Source organism: Penicillium canariense, assembly GCF_028826845.1.
Source record: "Penicillium canariense strain IBT 26290 chromosome Unknown utg000008l_segment0_segment0, whole genome shotgun sequence".
In the NCBI taxonomy this organism is placed as follows: domain Eukaryota; kingdom Fungi; phylum Ascomycota; class Eurotiomycetes; order Eurotiales; family Aspergillaceae; genus Penicillium; species Penicillium canariense.
Genome location: NW_026622735.1, coordinates 857337 through 876389, shown reverse-complemented (window position 1 = coordinate 876389; position 19053 = coordinate 857337). Strand labels below are relative to the sequence as shown.

Below are 19053 nucleotides of genomic sequence, written 5' to 3'. Positions count from 1 at the left end.
ACTCTCTGTTCCTGTCTTCTGATCAGCTCTTCGAGCCAGTTGGGAAGCCAACTTGTCTCATGTCAACCTTGCCTGCGAATGTATAGTTGAACTCCTACCTACCCGTCGATAAAGGCGGGCCGTTCCCCTATCGGCCAGCCGCGCTATCTGGTCATGGGGGCCGCTTCTTTAAATCCAAGTTTAAAATCGAGTTGAAACCAACTCTTTTCAGATGCATGCATGAACTCCTGCTTTCTCGAGATAGATGTCCTAGCTCTAATTTTGACATCCTTTACAGAATCACCTTGCTCTGATGATCTGAATAAAAGCAGGTACCGCGGTCAGCAGTATATGGAGCGGCGGTATGATACATTCGCCCGCCTCGTCGTCCATGTTAACCCTCTTTTCTCCTTCCACCCAAGGAGGAAGATGATCAAAAGGAAAATAATTCTGCAGTAAGGTTGATTACAATTCGCCACAAAATCACGGTATTACGCCTGTAGATCCAAGTCACAGAGTAGAAAACGACAACGACGCAGACCCGCTTAATTCCAGGCCGCCCATCACGCTTCAGGGTCTTACTCTTCAACACGAAAGGGTCTTGTCGGGTTCATCGTCATTCCTTCGAATCGTGTGGAAGATGTGATCGCAGCGCAATATAGCTGGTCCAGGAGTTATGTTTTACGCACCATCCGGAAGCAAGGAGCGGCGCGATCGTCATCGTGGAATAGGTTTGCTGAGTCGATCACAGATGTGATGACGCTTACCATACACACAAGCAGGGTCCTCACAATTTATTCGAATCCTCCTTTATCCACTACCTACATAGTTTAGTATTTACCTGTTACTACGTGAATAACCAGCACCCTAGGGGGGTGAGGACGACGCGATGGCATGGATCAGAGAGGTCGTATTTGCGGGAAGGATCACCGTTTCCGGAGAGGAGCTGGTCTCATAAAGCGTACTCAAGGTCCTTTTCTTCTGCCTCACACAATGCAATCGATATAACACGTTCAGGAGCAAATTTCCAGTCCGATTGTTCGGTGAAATCTCACGGACTTTTTTTTGTCGGCCATCTTCATGGGGACCCATGAGAATGAAACGTTTGTCGACGAATCTGGGTCGGAAACGGTAACGGTCGTCAAGCATGAGGAGTAGAGAGAGACCTTTGAAAAAGAGCAAAATGCTTCTGGCAGTCCTTTATTTGATCTGAGCTTCCTGAATTTGGCATTCATTCTAAAGTACTACGCCTTTGGATTCGCCTAATGAAGTGCTTCTTTTCTGGGCGAACAGGCGCGTTTCTCAGTGCATCCGACGAGACTTTCGTTCTCACCACGTCCGGCACAATCGCAGAATATTTTTACAAAGGAGCAGCCGGATAATGGCTGTTTATAGGGTATAATCTTGGGTATTCTATGGCACTGCCAATTTACGGTTGGCTTTATGAGGTCCTCGGCCAACGTAAGACCTTTTTGCTTGCTTATACGTTCTATGGAGTGGGACCCATCATGTCGTACGAAATGAGCAACACTCGATGCCTGCTTGAATCTTGAATCCAACGTAAGCAAGAGGTGTCACACCTCGTTTCTATTCTGTCGTCGGGAGATTCCTGGTGGGAGCCGGCGCTTCGGATATGCTGGACCTCGCTTCAGTGGCACTGAACGGTATGGCAGTTCCACCTGCGATCCGATATTTTCATATACTGAAGCTTGGCCTATTATGTCGGCTCTAGATATGGCCAGTACACATAAGGTTGCCGTTCTAAGGAGTTATCTTATGGTTGTTACTGTGATGGGCGTATGGGTGGAGGCCCGCTAGGTGCTTTGCTTGCCGAAATAAAAGGATGGAGATGGTGAGTGGGTCAAATTGATCGAAAGACGAGAATAGACAGCGAATATCGCGTTCTCGAGACAGGTCATTTCTGATACACATTCCTTTCGTGATACTCTGTGCTATCGTCACCTTTTTCAAACTACAAGCGAACACTAGACAAGCTGCAACTGAGACCTCCAGCGATGAAGAAAGCAGATGTGAGAAAAGTGAGGAGGCCGCTAAAACTGAAAGCCCGCCACTTGATATTCCAGGAATCCTTGTGCTAAGTTGCACTATTCTGTGCTTTGTCATACTCGTTGAGATGCTCGCCGATCTGCACACGATTAGAAAACATATTGTCATCGGGATTGAGTTAGGTATTGGCTTCTTGGCCTGTGGCACAGCAGTTGTCCTTATCGAGGTGTATTGTGCAAAGAACCCCGTCATTCCACTGCATCTTCTTAAGTCCACCCAGGTTGGATCCTATGTGGTGTCACAATTTTTGCAGATGGGAAACCCCGGTGTATGCTCATTTTCTTTCGCCGAACATTTGAACACAGATCATTCAGCCAGGCGAACCTCTTTTCAGTACAACTCAAGTATTGCTCCATACTTTGCCCGCCTGCGCGGCTTCACGACCATTGAGGGTGGGCTATGCCTGGGGCCAGCTGGAGTTGGGGCCGCGATGGGAGCAGTCTTGACTGGAAAGTTTGGGGAAAGGTATGAAATATCATATGCGCCTTTTACAGAAACACTTCGTACTTCCCAAGTGCAAGGTTTTTCTATCTCACTAACGACATGTCTCCCAGAACCGGACAACACAAAGTGTGGTTAGTACTAGCATTGTGGGTTTTGTGTTGGTACTTGTTCGCTGGTCGATTTTTGGTCATCAAGTGTGGGAGATAGTATATTCATTCCTCCTTGCATTTGGGTTTGGGATGACACTCTCTGCGCAATTCGTCGGCTTGAGTGCCAGTACCCCGGAGAATTACACCGCCACCACCAGTACATCGTACTATCTTTTCCAACAAGCCGGCATCATGATTAGAATCACTTTAACTACGGTTCTTCAACATTTGATCTTCAAAGAAAAGCTTGAGACTGAGTTTGGAAACAGTCTTGATAACTGAAGGTGAGAGGTGCATTTATTGTCAAGTGAACTATTCAAATCTAATGAATATTCTTCAGAAGATTGACTGCATCTTGGACAGCGTGGATTACACGCACTCACTTCCGGAGCCACTGCATGGAGTTGCAAATCGACTCTTCAGAGAAAGCTATATGGTAGTCCCTTGTAAGTGCACGGATCAAGATTTGACACCGGTTCAGATGCTCACAGCATTGCTATTCTAGTTTTTGGAATCCCCACCATGTCCCTGGGGCTACTGTTGGTACTAAGGCAGAAAAATAGCATAATCCAATCAGTCCATGTGAAGGTCAATGCGAGTCAAGAAGGGCTTTAGAATCAGTTAATATAACGGATACCGCCGAAACGGAGAAAAGCGACATGAACAAAATTTACCCTCGAATCAGACGCGAGTCTAGTGGGATGATCGAGCGACGTAAACAGACGGAGGGAATTGTACAATATGGCAGAAACATAAAACATAAAACATTATACCAGTATTCACCGAAGATCTGATATGATTGGTGCCGTGCAGGCCCTGACTGCATTCACCGATGGACCTGTCTTTATGGAGAGGCATTGTCCAACCCATGAGACTACAATCTACGACGAACACTGGAGGAAACAAATACGATAGAAAAGTCATTCAAGAATCAAAGAAACGGTATGTCCAGGAGAATCTCGCACAAAACAAATCAGAGTCGAAAATCGGAGTCGGAATCAAGAAGACATAAATGACCGTCACAGGTCGATTATGTATTATCTAATAAAGACATAGACACGACATGTACATCCAAGAAATAAAATCAACAGAAAAAACCCCAGCTGAAAAAAGAACTTTCAAGAAAACCCATACCCGAGGGCCCGAACAAACGCCTGGCTTGGACGCAGGAACAGGTCCAAATCAAATCCACACCACAATCCAACCTATTCAGCAGATGGGTTGGACTACGGTCGGGATCGGACGGGCCCTGCCCCTGACACCGTGCATGCGATACCAATCACATCACGTCGAAGGGTGAGAGTGACTTAACCCACTCACGCTTAGAGCAGGAGAGCGACGGCACCGAAGACGGCGGCCAGACCGGCACCAGCGCCGGTGGCGGCGTTGATGGCACCGGCGTTGAAGGCGGGCTGGGAGGCGGCGGGGGTGCTGGAGGTAGCGGAGCCGGTGGCACCGGCGCCGGAGGGGACCAGAGGGGTCGAAGCCGGGGCACTGGGGGACACGACGGGGGTGGTGGGAACGGGGGTGGAAGAAGAGCTGGTGGATGAGTTAGTTTGGTCGCTTGGGCTTAATCATGGTGGGGGTGTAGGTGCTTACCACTTGTTGCACTGGGTCACGGTCTGGGTGATCAGGGGACGGGTGACGGTGAAGGAGCCGGTCATGGTGATGTGGCCGGGCTGGGGCAAGTCAGCGATATGATTCGATATAGACAGAGAAATGGTGTGGAGAGATTGTAGAGCAAGGCATGTAAGAACGGAATGTCGGGAGAGTCGCGATGGTTTCTTTCCTCCCGACTCGGCCCGTCCGTTCAAAACAAACATAGTCAACACCCGCCCACAACCAGGGATTCACGCACAGTAGAGATGCTGTAGGTCGAGCCACCTTGCACGATGGTGGTAGCCTCCGGGCAGAAGGTGGTGAACCGGGTGACGGTCTCAGTGACAGCGTCGCTGGCGACAACACCAGCAGCCAGAGCGGCGACAGCGGCGGCGAGGGAGAAACGCATTTTGGCTGGAATGTGAGGTTGTTCGAAGAATGTTCCTGAAGAAGCGAGGGGTCTGTGAAGACGAGGGGTATGATTTGACACGCGGTGGAAAAGAGTGTGGTTTCTGAAAAGAATGTACTCGGTCGTGAAGACTGAACCGGGGGGGGGGGGCTTTGGGTAGAGAGCGTGTGGATGGGGGTGGGAAAGGGGATGGGGCGAACGGGATGTTTATAGGGAGGCGCCAGGGAGCGCCATGGTCGACTCAGGTACCCGTGCAACTAACTAGCGGCTAGCGCAGGGCGAAAAGGGGGCCGATAGGGGGTGCACGTTAAGGTTGCAAAGTGGCAGTAGTGAGGAAATTGCATCCGCTGGGTCATTGGACCAAACGTGCACGGAGAGCGGAGCTGGAGGGCCAATGGGGAACTATACAACGCAAGGTCGGTCGTGGTGTCCCGTGGCATTATCTTGCTCATACCTCGCTATGGCGACGTCCCCGCAAGAACCCATTTGTGCGCTTGGCCCGCTCCTGAGGATCCTTGCCGTCTTGGGCGCCGTGGATGCGAGGGTTGACAGTCTGGTCTGGTCGGTAGAGTCTAGGCCAGTGTGCTAGTCGGTGTCGGAGGCGTACAGAGATTGTCATATTCATAGCCAGCAGTCTCCAACTGCATAACTAACTATGGAAACAATCAAGACACATTGAACGGTCTTCATTGCTCTATCTCGGAGGGGTTCGAACCCTTCGGCCCATTATTGGGGCTGTCCGTGACCCTGCGCCGGAGCGTCTTACGCCAGCTCACTTGGCCCGGTGGGGCCATTCGATCGGGGTTCACCCAACTGGTCCAGCTGGGTCTTTCTTCTTCCGCGTTCGAATAACACTGCCATTGGCCAGGTCAGGGTAGTGCGAGCATCAGGTATCGGCGATCGAGGAGCTTTGAGGAATCGCGGTGTGGGGGTTCTGACGCGTATGTACTGAGGCAACCGCAAGGGAGGGTGCACATCTGAAGTGCATCCTTTATGATGTAGTCGCAGATGACGAGTGGTAAACAAAAGTAACTTGGAAGTCCTGAATGTTTCCTTGGAGTTGAAATTGCCGTCTTTGCTTTGTTTGATTTTCGCCGGCGAGGAGGCGTCGAATAGCCCGGTGGGGGCGTGACTCCGCACGTGCATGCCAAAATTAGCAGGCAGCCAACAAAGTCCAAAGTATACTTCGTCCATTTACAAAGAACTAGTCCCTAAACAAACAACAGGAACACGCACTGTCCCATACTTCATATCAGTATCCCTATCCAATGGCAGCAACATTCCCTCTCTTCTCCTCCCTACCTCCTGAACTCCGCCACTACATCTGGACCTTCGCCTTAACAGCCTCCTGGTCCTGCACCGGCTTTAAACGCATCAACCGCTATCAGCTCAAAACAATCGGCACCCACCCCCATAGGTCCATCGGTCAAGCTAACTCCGAGGCCCGCCAGGTCCTGCGCCAAACTCACACTCACATCGAAAAGCTGGGCTGGTTCAATTTCACACAACACTTGTTCTTCGTGCGCGACGTTCCCAACGATCGTGGCCTGCTACGGCATGTGGAAGCCCGCCATGCCTTGCTACATCACATCCAGCATATTGTGGTGAATCCACACAGGCTGCTTCTTTATAAGACGCTGAAGTATATCGCGACGCATTGCACATCTCTCAGAGTTATGGTCGTCGTCGCACCATGGTTTTTGCCGGATGATAGAGCCACATATCGGCATGATATCGACTGGATAGCGCCGTATGAGGATTGGTCCCAGGCTTTCTCGAAGTCGCCTGCCGAATTGGACCTCCATGCATTGCTGGACGCTGTGGACCGCAGCGATGGGAATAGTGATGCCCGCCTTGGCCTGCACCGCATCAGTCTTGTAAAGTACAAGGGCAGGCTTGACCAGGCGGTGCGGCGTCTCCCGGATCCCCTTCCGGATTACCTGGCCCTGGTTGATAATGTCTACTGGCGGACGCAGCGCATGCTGGAGAAAGTCGAGACAATCGTCCGGAGTTCTCCTGCGTCCCCACGACTGTACTTGCATACCATTGAGCAAATGCGCGCTCCAAATACGATTGTTCGGACGGATACACAGTCGAGAGCAGAAAACGAAGAGACGGACACATTGGCAGAGACAGGGGAAGAAGAATAATTCTATGCATGGGTATCCTTGAGGTCATAGCATAGTAAAGCATAACATGCCTACATATGTGACCAGCACGACATGACATGCCTGCACCCTGAAAAGACACCACAAATACAGAGCGAACTATCAGGGGTTGCAGCATGGGAAATTTAAAGCTGGCTCAAGCGCAGCCCATGCGACTTGATACAAAAGTTCGAAACCAGCAGCAACGACAGCACAACAGCCAGCAGCACAAATAACGCGTGCGGAAACACGCCAATCGTCACGCTATACGTTGCGTTCAGCGCTGTGGGCACCGTGATCCGCGAAAGCGCATGCATAAAGCTCAACATGCCCAACAAATGCCCTGAATGCTCACTTGGCACATGTGCCGTCAAACTAGACGTCAGCAGCGGCGTGACGGGGTTCCCACACGCAAACACCAGCGAAGCCAGGACAAAAAGTGCCGGCGACCGCGTCAGCGTTACACCCGCGTACCCCAGTCTCTACAGCGACAGGCTAGAGCGGATAGCACCCAGGTCGCCGGTGTTGAACACGGTTGAATGAGTCCTGTTGCGCTTGCGCCGGATCTGCCGTCGTTCGACTGACATGATCGCAGGAAAAAGCACTACCAGCACGAAGATGCTCCATGAGTTAACCAGCGCCATGTAGAAGCTCTGGATTGTGGGGCGCCAGTGGAATTGGTACGATGAGTACGCGATCTGCAGCGGCGGCAGGAACGCCATGATGCCGAAGACGACTAGCTCGATCATGGCGAGGATGACCAGGTTGCTGCGTCGGTTGACGCTGGCGTTCCAGAGTGACTTACACGACGAGAATACCTGACGCAGCGGATTCTGGCGCAGTGGCGGGGTTTGCATAGGTTCGGTTTCGACGTGATCGGACCGCGCCCAGCGCGATTAGGGCAGGATGAAGATGAAGGCCAGAGTCAGTGGCAGATATGCACAGAAGGAAACCCAGTACACGCCCTCGAAGGAGTTCATCGACGCGACTAGGAAGTGCATGCCTGCATGTAGCGGAGTAAAGCTGCGCGCTCGTGCGGTCTCGATAGGTCCGTCATGTAGGACTGCGACGCCGCTATAGCTGTGATATACATCCCGCCGAGGCCCTCGATCGCGTACCCGATTAGCACCCAGCGCAGGTCGATAAAGTCCGGATGCTGCAGGATTAGAAGCATCATGGCATTGCATAGGAGGACACCGATCGTGCTACAGGAGAGGGCTGGTTTAGGGCCGATCGTCTCGGAGAGTGAGCCTAGGTTTGGGGCTGTGATGGCTGAGAGTATGCCTGCGGTCAATTGGCAGTAGATCATTAGCCGGGATACGTCGGCCTGCGCATTCTCGTCGCCCGAGCAGTGCTCCAGCTCTTCCATCGGGTTTCGTTTCCCGGCAGGGCCTGGCTGCGTATTGCTGGAGGAGTAGCGCTGGTGGCAGATCAGGGCGAGGCTGGCGTTGAAATTCAGGAACGACGAAGGTGCCGCCGTTCATGCAGAACACGCTGAAGAGGAGGATAATACATGCTGGCTGCTGGGTACGATGTCCATCAGCAAACGATTCTTTTTCTTACATTCTTCTTGGTGCAACACCGCGTGTATATCGCAGAGTCGGAATTATTCCACAAGAGAGGTGGCCTGTGTGGCCTAGTAGCGCAACAACAAAGAAAGGAACTAGGCATGCCCTACCGAAGGATCGCGAAACGACTTAAGCTTCCGGGTCGTCCCGTCCTCGTGGCTGTCACCGGTCCCCATCCGGCAATCCTCGGTATCTAATTGACCATGATGCGTATTTTCGAGCGAGCGCATGGTGCGAGTGAGGCTTCGCGGAGTCATGGGAGGCACCTATCATAGGAAGAGTCGGGACGGACGGGAGGCATGAGGTGTACAGTAGCGGTCTGTATCTTCTAGTCACTGCTGGGATGCCTCTGTAAGAGCTGTAAGTCGTAGGGTTCGAGCGTTGACGGTGAGGGTCTGATCGCGCCCGCGATAACCGTTGCTCGACGGGGCCACGAGGTCTGAGTGGACGAGCTCGCAGAGTCCTTTTGCGTGGTTGAGAGCACCGCCCGGCTAAATCGCGTTCTGAACCTAGCCCGCTCGTGTAAACGCTCTTAGTAGTGATCATTAGACTGCATGTGGCCGCCGATCAGGTCCTCGTGAGACTTGTCGATTGAATGCCCTATCCGTACGGCATGGCTGGCTCGGCTATATTAAGAAGGGGTTGAGCCGCAAAAGCAAAAACGTCACCGTGAACGTACCACATGGACAGCGATCATGAACAAATGGTTCAAGTGTGCTCCGGCTAGACTGTACAAAGCTCTGTGGCAGCACAGCATTGGGATCATGATCAACATCTCCGTGTCGAGGCAAAAGGTCTGCGATGGCAGATGGAGCGACCTGCCGAGAGATCTGATCTTGCCAGTGACAGCTGATACACTTCCCGCTTGTTCCTTCCAGCCTCGGGGCTAGCACATGACTACGACCACCCTGCACTCTTTCGCCATGGGCCTTGGAAGAGGGCCTAGTCCATGCAAGCCTTCCCTGGATGTCATCGTTCATTCATCTCTACCACTGTGTTGGGGCCCATATTAAACAGTAATCCCCATCCCTCGTAGAATCAACACTTTATTCAGTGTGAGGAGGCTTCTATGCTGGAAGGATATCCACGGCTGCATCGCTGCGATACTCGGTGAACCAACAGGGCTTTGGTTTGTACGTATACGACAGGCATCCTTGTCATATACATAGATCTCTCCAACCACTAATATGAAATTCTACGTGGGATCTACGCTATCTTGCAAAACCTCCTGAATCCTTAGTTCCAGTGCCAAGGCAATTTGTATTGGGATCTGTTAAGCATAAGTCATCATGAAATCCAAGAAAGAAAGGGGAAGACAAAAGGTGAAAGATCGACCAATGAACTTAGCGGTAGCTGTGTCCTCCAAACCCCGGTCATCGTTGTAAAATCAATTTGTATTGGGACTGAGTTAGCGGTTAAGGTCGTCAAGAAGCACCCCATCCAAAGAAAGAAAGGAAAGGAGCCTCTGGAGCAGCCGCTTGAACTGACTAGGCTTGAGGCTAAGCAGCCGGCTAAATAGGCTGGGCTTGAGGCTGTGTCTGGGTAGGCTGCTCATTGCCCGGGGAGCAGCCGGTCGAGTAGGCTGTGCTCTGTATAGCCAGTGGAGCCGAAGGGTATTGAGTCTGAGCATTCGGCCGGGGGGGCCGAGCATATATACCAGGCCGAGAACGAGTAGACTGTCGAGTAGCTGGCAGAGCAAAATGAACTCGAGGCCGGGGGTGGGCAGGCTGGTTCTGAGTAGCCAGCTGAGTTGGAGGGCCTTGCGGCTGAGCAGCCGGTCGAGGAGCCTGAACCTGAGCAAGTAGCTGAATAGCCCGTTGGGCAGAAGGAACTTGAGGTTGGCACTGAGCACACAGTGTTTCCTGTTGATTTGGATTCGCCTGGGCGGGAAAGCTGCGGCGAGCGCAGCAGTTCAAATTGTTGAAAATCCGCCCCATTTTACGACGGAGGGCCATTGTACACAGTTGGTAAGTGGTGAGGGTTAGCCATCAGCTCCTAAATGAGGGGAAGACTTGAAATGATTATATATCCAGGCATTTGCAAGCTGTTATGGTCTCGATCCTTTATTAACTATTCACACTCTTTGTTCGGACGATCCGACCTAGATAAAGCTTTGTGTCTCCCGAGACGATTGGAGAACCGAACAAAGGAAGTAGACCTCGGACAAGGTCTATATTGAATTAAGCGAAGCTCGCATACGGATCTGTCAGCAAACAAGGGGAAATCAGTTGTCGATCATACTTTGTTTGTCAATGTGGACTCGAACAGACACTTTGACAGGCTAGTGAATATATGGATATGCAACGGATGGTTGGTGGGGTGATCGGTATTTTTATACCCTCATTCTATGGAGCACCGCGCGAAGAAACTAAACTTAATGTCATGGCCGTCAAGCAAAAGCAAGGTGGAGAGGCTTATCAATTCAAGGGTGACACGGTAAAAGTCCCAATTATCGTTATGCAAAGCAGCTCGAGCTCAAATGTTCAGACATTCAGTTCAGATGCAGTATTCAGCATTTGCACATCTTGTACTACCCTCCTCCGAAACTTTATATTGGGGCCTGTCTGTTCCGTGCTGGACAGAGTGTAGGATTTATTTGTAAGCCAAGAAGATACTATCCTCCAAGTCAGCGAAAACGGACAGTCACCACTTAGATGCGGTATAGTTTGTAGCGAGCGGTTTTTTAGTGGCCTTCTGACACAACAAGAATGAAGGTTATGAAAACGGACTAAAAATAAATATACAAAGTACATTCATTTCTCTTTGCCCCTGTAAGACATTTCCTGACTCTTTCTGCACTCCGGGTTAACAGACGTCTCACCTCCGCTGCAAAGCACTGGCAATCCGTGGAAATATTTCCAAAGCATTCTGGTACTTGATGTAGCCCATCTCCTCATCGGTAAAATTACCATTTACCTGGACCCCAGCTAAGCCCGACTGTGCTTGTGACAGGGGAACATAGGGATCTGTCTACGTGAGTATACTGCAGCTGCACATTTGTCCGGGCATAGTTCGACCTTGTTACTCACAGTCAGTTCCAGTCACAAGTTTGTTGGCCCCAATAAAACTCTTCAGGGCCGTAAGCTGGATAGCAGAGGTTGCCCTAGCGATATCAAAATAATATCCAGTAAGTTGCGCCATAGTTTCAGTGAATGCTAGCCCACCGGCGTAGGAAAGCGTTGCGATGCCGGCAATGCGGGTGGCCAGATAGGGTATTGCACCACCGCCGTGTGCGAAGATCATCTTGAGGCCCGGATATTGCGCACGCTGGCCGGTTAGTAGCAGATTCTCTATGGCACGGACAGTGTCAAAAGGGTATTCCGTCATCGGCATAGGGTAGCCTAAGGCGACAGATGTGCAGGTCGGAGAGGCTGGATGAACAAACACGCTGGCATTGCGGGCATCTAAGGCCGCGAAGACAGGGCCAAGTGCGGGGTCACCAAGGTACACACCGTTGGCGTTGGTGTAAAGGCCCACGCCGACGAATTTGAGGGAGTCTAAGCAAAACTATAAAATCCAAATTAGATTAAGCCGGGCACTTTCCAATGGGTAAAACGAACTTTCAGCTCCTCTATCGCTTCATTAACGTGAGGGAGAGGCAAGAGACAGAGTGCCCCGAGTCGAGTTGGGTGAGCCTGAGTGTACTCATGAAGTATGAGATTGATGCTGCGGGCTAATAATTTGGCCTTGCCAGCGTTCTTGACAAAGGAAACGCCAGGCGCAGTGATGCTGATGGTCGAATAATTAACCCCAAGGGTGTCCATGGCACTAATGTGCGAGTCCAGAGTCCAATCAGGTACAGGAACACCGTCATTATACAAAGTGCCGTTTTTTACTTGAAAGCCCGCTGCAGTCATTGCATCCTTCCAAATGCTTGGTATGGCATGAGAATGAACGTCAATGCGATAGTTCGGACTAGTAATCTGGCCGCTGGTCAAACTTGCCAGGAAAATTCCCAGCAGGAGTGTCCGCAAGAGAGACGGCATTGAGGTGTTCTGAAAGTTGTAAAGTGTTTTGTGCAACATGAGCGATAAAAAGTCGGATAGATGATGGAAACCTATCTCAAAATAAGGTGGACAAAATGAAAAAAAAAAAAAAAAAAAAAAAAGACAAACTCTATGTAGCACCTAATGCAGATGTTAAATCAGGCAAGATCGGGACGCCGAGCTGAGATGCGGGGATCAAAACCGGGCATCCGGGGGTAAATTCCCGATGTTTTCCCAAATCATCGTCTGCAAAACACAACCACTAAGACCTACAGTAGTGATATTTTCGTTAAACTCATCCCGGCCCGATTGGAGTTCATAGAAAATTACTCGCTTTGGCAGGCATCGCTTATCTGGACATGTACGGAGTACAGAACCAGAGTATGAACAGAGTGCAAACTTCCTGAAAACGAACCTCGAGCTTCGTAAAGGCCTACTGTGGCCTACTTGCAGTTCGCATTGTTGGGCTGCGCCATGTCACACGACTTCGAATCGGTGTGACATTGCCGCGAAATCCAATACCGTCCACCGCCCCCATTGGCTGAGACGTTGTCTCCCTTACCTTTCGTCGCTGCTCTAGAGCCTTACAGTCGGAGCGGCGCGCTCCTACTCCTACATGCGCCACTCCCCTTACTCTAATTTTCTTCGGTGTTCTCGGTGTGCTTTATACCAAAGGTTCTCTGAAGACCTTTAGAGTTGTCCAGCTTGGTGAATAATCTCAGATAGCTTGTTGCTTTAAAAGGTCTTTCTGTGCAGAAATGCATCCAATTTTGCATCCATGACTAGCATGCTCGGTGCTTCGATACATATTGATTATATAACTCGAGATCCTCTAACGACTAAACGATCTACAGCTATGGAAGTGAAAGGTCAGGTGTATACTCAACAAATTCTCATAGAATGTAGGGGAAAAACCCAGCAAATAATTATAGATATCAATTTAGTGGATCTTTTACACAAGGCCGTACCTGGCCTTCCACTCGAAACGTTCTTTCTGGTACAGTAGTTGCAGTACTTCCCCCCACCTTGCCGCTTTTTGATCATTGGTTAGAATTGAGCACGTCCAGTATTACATCAGCGTAGTTCTCTGATTACTCCACACGAGCCACCGATAAACGCTTTGAAAGCCGCACTATAGACACAAGAGTCTAATTAGATAAACAGCTTTCTTCCTAAAACATCAATAGGTATCCCTGGCCTTAAAAAGGTTTAGAAATGCATGTTCCTACACTCTTACCTGGAAGATCCGTATAGCAATCATTACGCCGCGGCCTAGCCGCTCCCGCCGCTTTCCCCCACTTCCAGAAAAAAATTGCGAATCAGCGTTGCCCCTCGTCCTCAACCTCCTTCTTCCTTTCATTAACCCCTAACCTATTTCTCCCCGTTTATTACCAGAATAGTTCACGATGGGCGTCGAGAGAAAGATCATCACCCGTGGAAACGGCTCTGACTCGCCTGCTTCGGGCGATAAGGTCGCTATCCACTACACAGGCTGGCTCTACGATGCTAAGAAGGCCAACAAGGGCTTCCAGGGCAAGCAGTAAGCTGGCATCCATCACATATGGCTTTTAAGCTTATCAATTGTAATCATTGAGTACTAATCCATGTCAATAGGTTTGATAGCTCCAGGTCGCCCGGTCGTGGTCCTTTGAACGTTCAGATTGGCGTTGGACAGGTCATCAAGGGTATTCTATCCTTTCCCTCCAATTTCCTTTTATAAGATGGGAATCACACTCACACCCTTGAGTCATCGGATCGGGTGTCAGGGTCGATTTGAATTTGGATTGCTAACACTGCTTCATCAGGCTGGGATGAGGGTGTCATGCAGATGACCCTGGGCGAGAAGTCCACCCTGACCATTACCCCGTAAGTAAAGTCTGATTAGACAAGGGAAAAGATGACCAGGACTGACATTTACCATTAGGGACTATGGCTACGGTGACAAGTACGTCAAAACACGAGAGCACCTCACCTGGCCAAGTTTCTTTGCGCCGCTGTGATTGTCGACCAAAAGCGTTCTAACATTATTCTCCAACAGGTCATCTGGCAAGATCCCTGCAGGCTCTACTCTGATTTTGTAAGTTTTTGCAATGAAGAAATTATTCTTTTGCGTGACTAACAATTTGGCAGCGAGGTGGAGCTGCTCAAGATCAACAACAAGAGCGCCTAAATAACGAATTGAACCAAGTCGGCCGGTGTGATCATTATCTGCTATTCTCACCACCTATCTTTAGTATACCAATCTAAAAAGAAGAACTTAACTCTGATTTGAACTACTACTTTGTTGTAGGATGTGAAGTCTACAGGTTTGGTCATGGAGCCAGGTCAGCAACTGGGTAAACGTGGATCACTTTTCAACACACCTTAGTTTCGTTTAACTTGCTCAATGGATGTCCATACGACTGGGTGTGTCTGAGCCGATGGAAGTAGCGGAAGCGGAGGTAGGCAAGTCCCTTGAAAGCAACCATGTACAACAACATCCATCTAAGACCGTTTGGCTTGAGGCGACTGTTCGAGTGCATCGGACATGAAATATGTGGTGAAACATGTCAGACTCGACATGCCAAGGATAACCCCATTCAGGGATCATTTTAGGTTTTTGCGGACGGAAGGTGACCGGCCTTGGTCGCTCTGCTGACTGATACGAATACCTTGTTTACTCGCATCGCAGTACTGGACCGTGTTTCAGGATCGAGGTCAACATTGCATTTTCTCCACGAGGAGTTAAGGGCTATTCGATAAAGTTACGCCTGGGGGAAAGTTTGCAAGACAGCATCCCCATGTCGACTGTCGTCTAGATCTCCACTTGCGGGACTCAGGGGAGTAGCAGATCGCCCCTGCGATTTCCTCCGGAGGTCTTCACTTTGATAAGCCAACTTAGAGTTCCGTCAGATTGCATTCCGCTGGAAATTCCCCACAGCAATCAATCTTCGATGGAGCCTAGTTTTGACGGGCCAGGTTTACAGCAGCAATTCGACCCATTGGCCCCCGAATCGAACGTTCCAATCGAAACATGACCCCAGCCTACGACGAATAATCAAGCCACTTACATCAGAATTGCTGGGTATGTTCTCACCCCTGAAGGACTAGCCACAAACACAGTGATGCACTAGTACGGAGTCGACTCGCTAGCCCCGGAACTCGCCCGATGCCAAGGGGCTGGCTAACTAGGACACATCCCCTAGAAGCTTGCCCCCAACCAGCACGCCGGCTGGCCATTGCCCCGATTGCGAGATAGTCTACCCAGTATCCAGGCGACTGGGATTGTCCCTGCCGATCGAGGATCAGCATCGGTCACATTGAACAGGATGATTGCGCAAGATGCATGGACGCGTACTGCATGTTGCAGCTGCAGCTGCAGCATTGTCTGGTATTAGAGCGCCTCTCCCGAGCTATCGATTGGCGGTACGAGGGAAGCAGCTACGCGACGCAACGACCAAGCTAGCCCGGCGAAGGCGGGCGGTCCACTCGTTCAGACCAGCGCTCGGGCGAGACCATAGCGGGCCGTTAGAACGTAAGCCATATGGTCCTCCAACGGCCGCACAGCAGTACGGGAGGACCCGCGGAAGAAGCCGCGCTGTCACTTCTGGAAGACGGGACCGGCGAATTCGGTGTTGCGTGTTTGGTGTTGGGTCCCCTTCGTCCGTTTCCCTCTGCGTCTCCTCTTCCCTGTTCCTGCCGGACCTTTCGGCAAAACCAGTTAGCTTGTGCTGACAGGCATCATGCGCCGTTGCAGCATGGTAACCTTGAGGGACAGAGTGGGAAAGGGCGCCCCGAGGGGATGTTCGGGGGCCAAGCCGAAGCCCTAAGGGGTTGCATATTCGCTATGGTCTGGGGTTGGATTGTCCGATGAGAACCTGTCCGTGATTACCACCCGAAGACCATCACACGCGGCTTACGGAGCGTAGCAGATTCGCAGTATCCACAAGAGGGCAATGCCAGGAGAAACGAGATATCCGCATCTCCGCGGACTGGTCAAGAACAGCCTTCCCCAAACCAAAGTCAATTCCGGCTTCATGAGGTGTCCTCCATCGGCCAGAAGAACAGACAACCCATTGTCCCATCAACGAATCCCACGGACCAATACATAGCCAAGCAGGGCCAGACCCTTCCTAACCAGGGAAGCACGGATTCCCTCGCGGGCAACACAGCCACCAGCCAATACAGCACCGAACCCCCATCCCGATCTCGGCCCCCCAAACAAACCAGCAGCCCTCTCGCCGGCCAGAAAATGAGCAGCAGCCGCAGTGACATGCCCGCCCTCTTTAACCACGGCCGTACTCAATAGCTTCCGTCAAGTCCCCACCGCCTATAGCAGGACTTATCTCCATCCCAGGCAGGCCTGGGGACGATCTATCGGCGGGAATCCACGCGCCGTTCCGCGGGTGGGTGCCGGGGCCCGTCGCGCAGTGAGAGTGTTTCCGAGGGTATCCACGGCCAGGAGGTGTCTAAATTTGCTAGGGGGCACCTGTCCAGTCCACAGCCTGGGAGCACGCTCTTCACGCAAAACGCTTCTTCCAGAAAGGACTGTAGAAGGGGGACGTTGTGGATGAAGGCTCCACGGGCTAGCTCTCCACTGCAGCCGTAGCGTGCGATTCGGGGGGTGATGGAGAGGAGGATTAGGGGAGGCATACTCGAGCTGGCCAAGCAGGCCGGTGGATCTCAGTCCATGAGCTTTTTCCAACCTTGATACAGAATAAGGTAGGCGGCCCCCCCCCTTAGCCCTTACGGCGTAGTGACCTCGTGTCAACTTGTAGCAGTAGCCTCTGGCTACGAATCGAGCTTGCCGCAGCGGGGCCCAGCGATCCTAGGCCATGAGGGGGTCTCCGGCGAGGAAACACGGTGGGGCCGTCTAAAGCGAGGGCTGGCACTTGGTGGGCATTTCCACGTGCAGGCCAATCGGAGAACTAGCACAGGCACAGAGACATCGTGCCTTGCAGAAAGGAGCCCGGTAGTCTCTTTGCTCGAGTTGCTCGAGTTTACTCGAGGGTCGTGTGCTCTATCCAGGGCGTGTTGATTTGATTTGATCTGATCTGATACGATCTATCTAGTATGACGACGCTGTGAGCAGCAACTTATGGCACACCGCAAAATGAAACCAAAAACAACCCAAAAACCTCCCACGAGCGCGAGATCCGCTCGCTTGGGCCCGAGGGGGGAGGGCGCCCCGATAGAACCCCACTGGCCCCGCTCGGGCCAAAGCAGCTTCCTGTCATGGTTTGGAGGCTATCTTCGCATCGACGCCCCTGACTGGGCGGTTGGCCGGAGTCTTCTTACCCATTTGCGCATTCTCTGAGGTGTTCGGTCCAGGCTATCCCATGCCTCTGTTGGGGGAGAAAGGGGAAAAGAGAGGTAGAATTGGACGCGTTCGTCTCCTGTTTGTCGTGCTGTGCCTGTTGTTTTGCTTTTGCTTTTGCTTTTGCTTTTCGGCTTCGCCCACTCCACCCTTCCGAGCGCTTTGAAAGCTCAAAGCGTTTCCCAGGCCGTCCAGCCCCGGCCCACGATGGGCCGGGCCCCGGGCCCACACTCAGGCGCGAGCGCCGCCGGTGCCACAGGTATCCATCCGGGACGCTTTCGCTGTTTGCTTTGCTTCGCGACGTGGGCTGTCGTGCCTTTATGGTGCCTCCCCTCGCCGAGACTGCCCATGCCTCTCCTCGGTACTGCACTGGATCACGATCACAATGACAAAATCCCATGCCCATGGTCTCGTCTGTCGGAGCTAGGGCCGAAGCCCTAGGCTGAGATGAAGGCCCCCAGGAAGGCTCGGATGATAGACCAGATTTTTTGCGGAGACTGCTGTCGTCCGTGTCGACGGCTGTTTCCTCTCTGGGCCATCCTGGCGGAGTCCGTACCTTGGACATCCTTTCTTTCTATATCTTTGCACGGTGGAGGGAAGATGATAGAGGAGTTCTTGCTCTCCTTCCTTTCTGATCCCTCTCATTCCTCAATCTTTGATCCTGATGGAGCGCGGATCGCTTCCGGGTGGGACCCGGGCTCCAACGCAAAAGGGCCGCACATTCGTCAAATCAAATCACAAAGGGAGCGCAGTGGGATCGGCTGGGCTACTGCCTGGCGGGGCGGCATCTGATATTCACCCCCTACCTTTTATCATTTGGCCCTTTTGTTGAATATGTTGAATATGTACTTTGTACTGCCTGAAGGAGTCAATGAGGCTTTGCGTCCTAAGTACTCCACATGTTGTACTTCTGATCTGATATCATCATTTCTTGCGACCGATGAGAGTATAGGAGGGCACGATACTCCTGGAATGTATTTGGTCGGGAGTTAGTCAGCCCAGTGATGGGAGTCGGAATCCTTCCAGCGTTCCCGTTCCCGTGTCCACGACCCTGGGTTGCTTGCTGTTAGCGGTTAGCGGTTAGCTGGGACGACAGCAAACTATGATCGTGGATGATCTCACCAGGGCGGAACTTCGTTTGGGGTTTCCTGTTTTATTTTATTTTTTTTTCCCTCCCTTTTTCCCCTTTTTCCCTTTTTGTCTCTTTCTCTCTTTTTTATTATTATTTTGTACTCTTTTTTACTCTCTCGGATTTCTGCATCGATCATGCCGGATCCGCGAAAGCTTGGATCACTTTCATGATCACAGGAGAGGGGGACCGTTTCCACCCGTAATTCCATAATGGTCTTGGCCCTTTGGTGGGTTCAGCGAGTTTAGTTGGGCATGGCTCTACCCGTCCCACTTGGCCC

At 51.5% G+C, this 19053-nt stretch overlaps 7 protein-coding genes across 7 annotated transcripts; 1 reads left to right on the top strand and 6 right to left on the bottom strand.

The window, feature by feature from the left end:
* Window positions 1-3961: 3961 nt before the first annotated feature.
* On the bottom strand, window positions 3962-4647 carry N7482_010283 (putative GPI anchored protein; the record flags this gene model as incomplete). Its single annotated transcript, XM_056692407.1, has 3 exons — window positions 3962-4178; window positions 4239-4318; window positions 4498-4647. 3 exons carry the CDS (start codon window positions 4645-4647, stop codon window positions 3962-3964), a joined length of 447 nt encoding a protein of 148 aa, XP_056538364.1.
* Window positions 4648-5965: 1318 nt separating this feature from the next.
* Window positions 5966-6694, bottom strand: N7482_010282 (uncharacterized protein; the record flags this gene model as incomplete). The annotated part of the gene is made up of 4 exons (XM_056692406.1): window positions 5966-6001; window positions 6057-6197; window positions 6264-6629; window positions 6692-6694. 4 exons carry the CDS (start codon window positions 6692-6694, stop codon window positions 5966-5968), a joined length of 546 nt encoding a protein of 181 aa, XP_056538363.1.
* A 582-nt stretch (window positions 6695-7276) lies between these two features.
* N7482_010281 (uncharacterized protein) lies at window positions 7277-7651 on the bottom strand (the record flags this gene model as incomplete). Its single annotated transcript, XM_056692405.1, has 1 exon — window positions 7277-7651. The coding sequence occupies one exon, from the start codon at window positions 7649-7651 to the stop codon at window positions 7277-7279; it is 375 nt and encodes a 124-aa protein (XP_056538362.1).
* Window positions 7652-7690: 39 nt separating this feature from the next.
* Window positions 7691-8163, bottom strand: N7482_010280 (uncharacterized protein; the record flags this gene model as incomplete). Its single annotated transcript, XM_056692404.1, is given in 2 exon segments — window positions 7691-7868; window positions 7886-8163. 2 exon segments carry the CDS (start codon window positions 8161-8163, stop codon window positions 7691-7693), a joined length of 456 nt encoding a protein of 151 aa, XP_056538361.1.
* A 1710-nt stretch (window positions 8164-9873) lies between these two features.
* On the bottom strand, window positions 9874-10317 carry N7482_010279 (uncharacterized protein; the record flags this gene model as incomplete). The annotated part of the gene is made up of 1 exon (XM_056692403.1): window positions 9874-10317. The coding sequence occupies one exon, from the start codon at window positions 10315-10317 to the stop codon at window positions 9874-9876; it is 444 nt and encodes a 147-aa protein (XP_056538360.1).
* An 862-nt stretch (window positions 10318-11179) lies between these two features.
* N7482_010278 (amidohydrolase family protein) lies at window positions 11180-12348 on the bottom strand (the record flags this gene model as incomplete). Its single annotated transcript, XM_056692402.1, has 3 exons — window positions 11180-11328; window positions 11392-11869; window positions 11923-12348. The coding sequence occupies 3 exons, from the start codon at window positions 12346-12348 to the stop codon at window positions 11180-11182; spliced, it is 1053 nt and encodes a 350-aa protein (XP_056538359.1).
* A 1406-nt stretch (window positions 12349-13754) lies between these two features.
* On the top strand, window positions 13755-14518 carry N7482_010277 (FKBP-type peptidyl-prolyl cis-trans isomerase; the record flags this gene model as incomplete). Its single annotated transcript, XM_056692401.1, has 6 exons — window positions 13755-13888; window positions 13963-14033; window positions 14154-14214; window positions 14273-14293; window positions 14387-14425; window positions 14479-14518. 6 exons carry the CDS (start codon window positions 13755-13757, stop codon window positions 14516-14518), a joined length of 366 nt encoding a protein of 121 aa, XP_056538358.1.
* Between the last annotated feature and the right edge of the window lie 4535 nt (window positions 14519-19053).